The sequence below is a fragment of the Mangifera indica genome, chromosome 13 (assembly GCF_011075055.1).
Source record: "Mangifera indica cultivar Alphonso chromosome 13, CATAS_Mindica_2.1, whole genome shotgun sequence".
In the NCBI taxonomy this organism is placed as follows: domain Eukaryota; kingdom Viridiplantae; phylum Streptophyta; class Magnoliopsida; order Sapindales; family Anacardiaceae; genus Mangifera; species Mangifera indica.
This window is the reverse complement of record NC_058149.1, coordinates 6206785-6217466: the sequence shown is the minus strand read 5'-3', so window position 1 is coordinate 6217466 and position 10682 is coordinate 6206785. Positions and strand designations below refer to the sequence as shown.

At 33.0% G+C, this 10682-nt stretch overlaps 1 protein-coding gene across 1 annotated transcript; it reads left to right on the top strand.

The window, feature by feature from the left end:
• The first annotated feature begins 2487 nt into the window (after positions 1 to 2487).
• Positions 2488 to 3398, top strand: LOC123194401. The gene has a single exon (XM_044607591.1). It carries the CDS (start codon positions 2667 to 2669, stop codon positions 3267 to 3269), a length of 603 nt encoding a protein of 200 aa, XP_044463526.1. The 5' UTR covers positions 2488 to 2666; the 3' UTR covers positions 3270 to 3398.
• The last annotated feature ends 7284 nt before the right edge of the window (positions 3399 to 10682 follow it).

Sequence of the window (10682 nt, the reverse complement as noted above, 5' to 3'; positions counted from 1 at the left end):
GCTACAATAGACCAAGGCATCATTGCATGCAGACAACAGGAGTGTTGTGCGGTCAAGATTGTTCAGGCAGGCAGAGACTTGTGAGAATTGACAATATTGATGTCATAAAGTGGGAAAGGTGGCTGCAAAAGCGGATGACATGTGGCCAAGGATGAGCGCTACAACATTTAGTGGGTGTCTTCCAACTCCCACAAGAAATGAAGCCACAATTCCAAAGTAGCGCACACATGCAGGAGTTAGTGGGTTGGAAAACTTGGTAAGCACGAATATGTGGATATTCATCAAGACAGGTATCTTTTTGTGATTGTAACAAATGTTCCATCAACAAGAAAATGCCTAGGAGTTTGCCTAAGTGGTTGAGGTTGTCAACTACACACTTACCCTATATTGGAGTTGTGAAAGGCATGGAGGTATGAGTGAGAGTGAGAACATTATCAACTTGTGCCTTGACCTGCATGGACATATATCTCTTACTCAGAAAACATTATCTACTAGTTATGTGAAAGCAATTACTTCCTATATTATCAACTTCTCACCGTTATCATATCGCAAAAAAATTATTATTTGAATCAAAATTTGAATTATAATTGATAATATTAAAATCTTCTTTTAATCTAATAAATATGAAAGATAGTTTAAGGGAAAAGAGGAATAGGTAGTAAAAAACAAAATATTCACTCTATAATTATTTCGAACAACAACAGACCAAAACATATTAGAAAAACATCTCGTTTCTAACTCTCTTTGTAATTTTTTTAAATCACTGCAGTGAATATAAAGATTCATTAACTGGTCTTTAATTACAAATCGTAATTTATCTTATGTAATATTCAAAAATTTTATATACTAGTTAGTAACGAAAAGTCTATGAACAAAGTAAAACAAAATGTTTAACCGAAAAAAATCCTTAATTATGAATGAAAAAGATTCCATTTCTCATTGAATAACACATTTTATGCTGTGGGTGGGGAAGAATATGAGATATGAGATCTGAGCTACCCACTTGAGCCACATACATTGCTCCTGTATCAGGTTTCAACTGGCAGATTATTTAATCAAATGACCACCCACGTTGGCAATTATATATCCATACACTTTTCATGGGCTTATAACTAGCAGATTAATTATAATTATTCCATTTATTTATTTATTTTTTCACATTTTTATATTCTCTTATAATTAAACTATGAATTACTATATTGATTTTAATTGATTACCCAAAAAAAAAGAACGCCCTGCTTCTGTTTTCTAATTGAAATAATGTGGATTACAAGTATGAATCTTTCGAAATTAATTTAATAATATTTTTATTTCAGTTATTTTTCTAAATATTTCGTTAGAATTTTCTAAGTTTAGCATATACAAATCTTATATATATTTTTTGTTTTGACATCCATAAATTAATATTGTTAAGAAATTTAGTTACTTCTGTTACAACATGAAATACAAATATTCTACTAAGTCAAATCTTCCAAGTAACATTAGAATAACAAAACTCAATCAAAGTCCAACTGGAAACATTTCTTTAACATAAGGTCAGTTTCGTTGGATTTACAATAACCAATTCAATCGCATTGCATTAGATGAGTCAGTTTGAATATATCAAATAGGAATTTGGATGGTCATAGTATGATTAAAATCTTATAAAAAAAAAAAAAAGACAATTAACAATTTAGAAAATGATCGTTGAAATAGTCGCAGAATTTACACTCCTTTATGTTTGGACTAAGTACAATATTCCTTCACTTGAAAAATGAGAGCATAAGTTTGGAAGATTATTGTAAATTTCATCTATATTTTCAAAGAAGGAAATTACCTAATTGACCCTAAATCATATTCGGGGTCTGAGTAACTTTGATCACTTGTCTAATTAGAATTTATACTTATAGACAGAAATACCCTTTTGAATCATTCGAAAAGGTTCATGATTTCAAAATTTTAATGGCCTTAAACACGTTTTTAATGTTAGAAATGCTTAAAACAAATGCATCCTTTTAATCCCCAAAACATGTTTTAGAATTAAGAATCCAACGGAAACCATTAACTTTTTCTGTTACTGAAAAAATCCATCAACGCTAACATTTACCCTTTTTCTGAATCTTAAGTGTTCTAGATTTATCACTTTTTTATCTATTAATTGTGTTCAAATTTCATCCCTTCGCCAGTGTTGGATCCCAGGCAAGTTGTGTTCAAGGTGTTTGGAAGGGTATTGTTGCAATTTTATAATTCATCATGTGAAGTTTCATATAATTAATAATGTCATAATATATACAATTATACCTAAATTGTTAACGTCCCATCTGCTCTAGCTAATAGTAGCCCTTTTTTTTTTTTGGTTTATTTAATTATCTAATTTACTGATTCTTTTTGCAAGTAACACAATGATACGGAACCTCCCATTGAACCAGTAAACAAATCCTGATTGCTTCTATAAATATACAAGGCTTATCAAAAGGAATTCAATCCAGTTTCCAGCTTTGTCTCTTTGCTCAAAAGAAACACTCCCCCTATCTTAAAATTCTAAAGTAGGTGGGCGGAACTCTCTCAAATCGCTTTTTAAACAACAAGAAAACGAAAACAAATACCTAACAAAACAAACACGTTTTCATACAAATTCATATTCGACTTCAGAAGAAAGCAGAAAAGGAAAACTAAAAAAATCAGAGATGGGGAGTTGTTTCTCTACCTCTCGCAAATCTCCATCTTCATCTTCACCCACAAAATTCTCGAATGTACGCGTTGTTCATCTCAACGGTTGGGTAGAAGACTTCGATTTTCCAGTATCAGTCAGCCAGCTCACTGGCAGTCCTCCAAAGCATTTCGTCTTCACGGCAGCTCAGCTACTCTCCAGTGCTTTAAAGCCTTTGAAACCTGATACTCTATTGGAACGCGGCCGTCTTTATTTTCTTGTACCATCATCAACGTTCCAGACCGATGTTTCTCCCGCGGATTTGGTCTCTGTCGTAAAGCGGCTGACAGCGAAGGCAAAGTCTTGTAAAGCTGAAGTTAATGATAAGTCGCCTGGAAGTGGAAATACTAGCCCTTCTTCATGGAGCCAATACAGCTCAAGAGTAAGCCCAGTTGTGGAAACATATGGCTTCAAATACTGCTCCAGGAAGGAGCCATGGAGGCCAATTTTGGACACAATCAGAGAAATGTCGTTTGATCGGAGAAGTGAATCTGATTTGCGAGAGAGATCATTTACTCAGATCAGTGAATCCGATCTACTGGAAAGGCATTACGGAGATCAGGATAAACATCAAATTTAAGGTAGGAATTTTATTAATTTTTCTTTTTGTGTGTGTGTGTGAGACGTATAGTTGTAAATATTCAAGTTGTTACATAAAACTTGAAATTCAATTTCTTAAGCTTGAATAACATTTTGTTACGTACAAAAACACAATATTGTTGAAAAGGGGTGGAGACGGTAAGGCTAAAGTAATCTTCAGTAAATAGATGGACCCGACAACGTGGATTTGTATTGTAAGATTTTAAGTCTTAGCTTTAAAAATTAGGGTAACTGAATATGCAGGGATTAAACCAAAAAAAAAATTGTGGGATAAGTTTCTTTTTCTTCATGGTGAAGTGTTCAGGTGATTAATTTTTTCAAATAATCAGATATTGAGATTGGGATTTTAGTTTTTCATTTACTGAATAACGATAACTATGATAGTAGTAACAGTTGTCTGATTTGGTATGAGCTTTGATGACAATTAAAAGACTAAGAGACCTGGCTTTTCAAATATTCTTGAGCTCTCGTTCAGGCTCTGTTACTTCAATTGGATGAGCGTCCTTTACCGAATAAATTAGACTATACAGAGAAGGTAGGTTTTGACGACATATTAAATTGACTAGAAGAATTCGCGCTGATCACAACATAAAGTATAGTACTCTTCTAACTGAAGAATTACATAATAGAAAGTGAAGAGCCTTATTGGTTCCTTACGTTCATTGTTCTTCAATTGCGGAACCTATTAATTAACATATAGACATTAGGAAAAACTACCTATAAATTAAACTACTGTTGTCAATTATTTTTGCCTTGGACTTTTTTAAGTATTCTCATGGATGTTATTCCAGGCCAATCCCAAAAGTCAATATCTCCCACCCGTATGGTGCACAATAATACCATGTCTCTTACCTCAACCATTCATATAAGCAATATTTTAATAATAATGAGATTGTGACCAGTTCAGGTCAACCCTGATTAGATCAATTCGACCACCCGTTCGGACTGATGATAATATGCTTTCGTCAAGTTTCACCAAAGCCCTTTTTCTCTCGCTCTCGTTTTTCTTCTTAATCTCTGCTAAGCAGACTCACTAGTCACCATAACTATTCTCTTTTAACTTTCCACCATAGGCATTTCCGTCTCTCTCCTTTCTTCTCAATCTGCTCTTACCAAACCCATCTTCACCGTTCCTGGAAATCAATTAATTCTTGCAATAATTCTCATCTACCAAACCTACAACAACTTTTCCAAACACAAGCAAAAATTTCAAATTGACAATCAAATTCTAGTTACCAACATCAATTAAAACCCATTTAACTATGAATATAGGTTATGAAGAATAAAATTCTTGCTTGACTTTAATCATTGTTATAGAAGGCACTGGTCACATTATCTTGATGTCTCAGTCTCTCAGTTAGTCGGGTTCAATCACAATTATAGTACAGAAGGCGACGATCGTGCCTATCTTGACATTATGACTTCAGAACGATAGGATCTAGCGATTTCAGTTTTGCTCTGCACAATGTTTGAATGATGTTAATGGAAAAGTTAGTTTACCAAACCCTTAACCCTATTAAATCAAATAAATGTATCAAATTGTAAGACTATAAAATTGTAAAAATGTAAACGCGCTTCCAACATGGTTGATCATGTGGTTGAATCGTGGATCGACAATATTCAACCAATTCATCCTAGTTGGAACATTGACGCTTATTTTTCATTTACTTGGACCGGATTGGCTTTCAAATCCTGATCAAACCGGTTAAATCAGCCGGTCCAATTTAGGTTTAAAATATTGCAAATAAGTCAATGGGTTGTTGGATCAAAAATTTGGCACATGGAAACTCTGTACTAGGATATAAAAACATAGTTAGCATAGACAACTCAAAAATTTTGCACATGGAAACTCTATGCTAGGATATAAAAACATAGTTATCATAGAGAACTCACAACGCAATTGCATTTTACCCAACCCACCGTTGGATTTCCAGTAGTAAGGGGTGCATTAGATTAAATTGTATTGGGTTAGGATGGGTTTCTCCAAAACCCAAGCATTGTAATAAATCATGAAGCACGTAATGATGAAATAAAATGTAGCCAAAACATTATGGATTTCAAGAATGAGCAATATTATATATACATAATTTTAAGTACATGAATTAGATATATAAATTATGTTTCATCATGGGATTACTTTATCGTCTGATAGCACATTATTTATATATTTAATTATGTATTCAAAAATGTAAGTCATAGTTTATTATTTGAGTATTGGCAGAGAGGAGCCAATACATTCTATTGATATAGCTTTTTTTTTTTTAAATAGATAATGAATAAAATGTTTTCATATCTAGATTGGGTATTGATCCAATCAAAGGGTCAATATAGGTTAATACTGGTTCAGCCATTTGACCTAGTAATTGGACCGTTGAATTATTTAAATAAACATAAGAGTATTATTCAAAATAATTTTGTCTATTTAATTAGTATATATGAAATCTAAATTACATTTAATCAAAATCAAATTTGGTATGGTGGCACACATGACTATGACTTAGTGGTATGGTGCAAGACTTGAATCAATTCATTTGGTATGAGCTTCAAAACCACAAATGAATGTATTAATTTTATCTTAGGCTTTCATACATAGTGAATGTTGATGCAATTTCTCATCACCAAATAATGTATGCAATTTAAAGTTATACAAAAGATGTGCTATGGGAGTAGTGATTAGAATTTAAGAAGACTCGAGTAAAAGAAAAAATATAACCTCAAAGAAGATCAACTCAAAAGCCCGATGATCAGTTTTCGGGCTCGTATGCCTTGACACATGGTCATGTGTCTAGAGTGCAAAGTCAGTTTATAAAAGGTTTGTTGCAGTGCTTTTCGGGTATCAGTTTTAAAAACCCTAAAGCCCAAAAACCTTAGAAAAAGTGTGGTATCCAAAGACTAATCATCCAACTTCTTAGTGGCAATTCTAACAATATTCCTTGGCAAATCAATCAATGTAAAAATTAGAGAGAAGAAGGGTTACTCGTGTATAGTAATCTTACAAGAACAAGGTATGTAGGCCCTGTCTTTTTACTGTTGATTGCATTTTTGCCAAATGGTTAATTAGGATTCTTGGTATTAAGTAAACTTAAATATAATTATGTGCATAGTCTTGATGATAAAGAACTTGGTTTAAAAGTGATTAAAGGGTAAAAGCACTATAGATCAATGTGTATGGGAAGAATTGTTGATATCATAACTGATTCTGCCTGAATATGGATATGGATAAGAGTCTTTGTGCATTATATGGAATTCTTAATCATCATTAATGCCTGTAAAAAGGAAATCTTGGTTAAACTTGCTTTGATCATGTAAGAAAGCAAGATTTATTACATGAGAAAACCCTAGATAGGTTTGTAGTGTGTTTCAAGATCTGTATGATGTTAGCTTTTGATTTTTGAATGAAATTTATATGCTTGAGTACACTTGTGTTTGAAAGAAACCGTAGAAACCAAGTACGGTGCATTTTTAGGCTTGTTTCCAAATTTTGAAATCGACATACGATCTTATGGTATAACACAGATATGCATGTGCATGATCTCCATACTTTGGGGTGGGTTTTCCTTACACTCTAACAACTGTCAAACATAGCTAACCAATTATCAGTCATCTAAGATTTGTAGACCTTTAATACATAGTTTTGTTATGATTGAATAGAAAATTAAATTGACCTAACCACCCTTGAGAAAGAATAAGGAACTAATAGTTAAAGAGATATGTGGTTGTGTATAGGATGACACATGTCTATGTATCTATGAATTATGGTACACAGGTAATTGCCACAGGGAAAAATAGTCAAGGGTGAACAGTAACTAGATACACACTCATGTGTAAGCATATGCACCCTCTTGTATAAATGGAGGAAAAGGAAATTTGACTTAGAGAATAGCTAGAGAGAGAAAGGTCATCCCAAGTGATAGACTAAGCCTTCAGGGTATGCAGTAGTACCTCTTATGCTAATCAGCTAAAGTACATAGAGGCACGAGCCATTAGTTAAGTGGAAGCTAAATAGATAAATGTATTCTAATTATTCTAAGATCGTTACGAGGGAATATAGTGGGTAACTATTATCGACGTTAGACTCGCAATAAGGTAATGCTCACAGTATAGTCGAGATAAAATATAGTAGAGTTATAAAATTAGAGAGAACTCACATGACCAAGGTGTCAAATCACTATATTTGTCCATACTGATCAACCTAGTATTTAGTTATAGTAAAACTTTCAAATTCAGATACTTCTATCGAGTTCAATAACATCACTACATGAAGGAATCCAGAGGGAGTGGTTCCTTAGTGATTAGGTAAGGATGTAGTTTTACCCAAATGTTAGATGTATAGCTTAGTTAACCCTAAAGTACAATATGAGCATTAGTTCAGTAATTAGGACTTGTTATCCTTCAATAGGGAGTTTGATGCTAACTTCAGATGACAGAGTTTAGGGTCAAAGGCATTTTGCAAAATTTTAGGGATTATATATTAGTCAGAATCTCTTACTTACTAAGTGTTTATCATTCACCCCTTTATCTTTATATATACAGATATAGGTGATCGTGATGACTATAGGATGAGTGGCGACTAGAGGGCATTTTCATTATTTTCTAAATTTTTATTACATTCATTTTTATTCTAGTTGTTATATTAGACGATATATTTTTAATTATTTGGATTTGATAAACATCTTTTGATATGCTTCCAAATTAGTTTTCTCATCAGGGTATTTTAGTACATTTTTAACAGGTTTTAATAAAGAGGTTTTACTAAGATATTTATTATCTTTTATGAATTTTATTAGATGATGTGCTCAAATAATCAATCTAGTAACACTTTCTTTCAAAAGGCAATACTTCTAAAAGAGGATGTTATAAATTGGTATTAGAGCATGGTTTTAAGAACCCAAAAAAAGTTTTTTGAAAATAGTAGTATAGTTTAGTAAGCACGAATATAAGCCTTTCACGCCATGCTGACTGTGCATACAGCTGATCACTGTAAGTGTAATTTATATATGCTTGCTAAGTTATATAGGGACTAACAAGTGAGTTTTAGGAAAATAAGGAGAGCTAAAATAAACACCCAAAATACATCGATAAAGAGCCACTAAACAAGACAAAATGAGAGGGCCTCTAGCTCCCCATCTAGTTTTGAGTTTTTAAGATGTCTAAAATATCTTCAATGAGATGTTTAATAAACAAGGAGGTGTTCTAGATCAAGTTAATGAATCAATACCAATACCTCAACCACATGGCTTAGTGGAGGTGACTTTAACACCTATAGTACCAACAATAGTAATCTCATCCAAGATCAGTTGTATCCCATCTTTAACCTACCCAGCACACACCAACCTTAGAAATTTGATGGTGCCAAGGATCCAATCACAGTTGAGGAGTGGTTTAAATTAGTGGAGAGTGTTATGGCTCTGTTTGATATGATTGATTAGGAGAGGTTAGATATGTCACCTATTTCCTAAAGTCTAATGCTAAGACTTGATGGAACTTGGTCAGGGAGATGACCCAGGCTTAAGAGATTTCTCGGTCTAAGTTCAGGAAGAGATTTAAAGCAAAATACAAAAGAATAGATGTTACTTGTATTAGAACTCAAGAGTTCCTCATATTAACCAAATTTAATATCTCCAAGTTTATTCAACTGAGTCACTCTCCTTAGGGAGCTCCCATTTTATTTGTTAAAAAGAAAGATAGGTCTATGAGAATGTGTATCGACTATTGAGAGCTTAATAAGGTGACTATTAAGAGTAAGTATTCATTACCCATAATTAACTACTTGTTTAACCAACTAAGGGGTTTAGTGGTGTTCTCAAATACAGACTTAAGACTTGTTTGACTAGTTAAAAGGTTTAATAGTGTTCTTAAAGATAGACTTAAGATCCAACTACCACCAAGTAAAAGTAATTGAGCAAAATATTCCTAAAACAGCTTTTTAGACGAGGTATGGACATTTGAGTTTGTTGCAATGTCATTTGGACTAATGCATGCCTCTATAGTATTTATGGATTTGATGAATAAAGTATTGCATGACTATCTAGATAAGTCATAGCGGTCTTCATAAATAACATCATAGTGTATTTTAGGAATCATGAGGAGTACGACCAATACTTGAGGATTACATTACATAGGTTAGAAGAGAAATAGTTGTTTGCTAAATTTAGTAAGTGTAAATTTTGGCTCGATCGAGTAACCGTTTTGGGGCATGTAATATCAACAAAGGGGATATCTATGGACAAAGTAAGATAAAGGTAGTAATAAACTAGTAGAGGCTAAAGATAGTCAAAAAGGTTCATAATTTTCTAGGTTTAGAAGGATACTATTGAGGATTTGTTGAGGGATTCGCTAAGTTAGCTAGACCTCTCATAAATCTCATGAAGAAAGAAATTTAATTCAAGTAAACAGATTCATGTGAGAAAAGTTTATAGGAGTTGAAAAAGCAGCTGATTTCTGCTCCAATACTGGTCTTTCCTAAGGAAAGAGTTGAATATAACCTCTACACAGATGTGTCTTATAGTGAATTAAGAGTAGTTTTGATGCAAAGAGGCTAGGTGATAGTATATTCCTCAAAACATTTAAAAGACTTCAAAACCAGATACCTCATCGATGACTTGGAGTTGGCAACAGTAGTGTTCACCTTAAAGATTTGGAAACACTACTAATATAGGATAAGACATAATATGTAAACTAATCATAAGAGCCTCCAGTACTTCTACACTCAAAAATAGCTTAATATGTGACAAAAGAGAGTACTCGAGTTAGTGAAAGGACTATGACTATGAAATAATGTACCATAAGGGTAAAGCTAATGTGGTCACAAATGCTCTTAGCAGAAAAATGTTTTTGGCACAATTAACAGTTTAGAGGGAGATTCAAATAAACTGGACTGATAATAAATTGAATTAGTGACTAAGGTTTTGGCATGACTAGAAATTAAGTCTATTTTGATAGAAGACATCGAGGCAGCTCATGATCAAGATGATTCATGTAAGAACAAAGTTCAAAGAGCCTAAGATAAGATTAAGCTAAAATATAATGTAACTAATGGTGTCCTCAGGTTCAAAGATAGAGTATACATGCCTTCAAAAGGTGAACTCAAACAAAGGATTCTAGAATAAACTCATAGCTCCCTTTACACTATCTACCTTAAAGGTGTAAAGATATGTCGAAATTTGAGGAAAAATTTCTGGTAGCCTGAAATGAAAAAAGATATAGTTAAGCATATGCCAGTAAATTAAGGTCGAGCATTAAAGACAATTAAGTTTACTTCAACCTCTAAATTGGGAGAACATATCCATGGATTTTATACTTGGACTACCGAGGACTTAAAGTGATAGTAGACAGGTTTACTAAAATAATACACTTCCTACCATTAATGATACCACCCTTATAGATTAGTTAG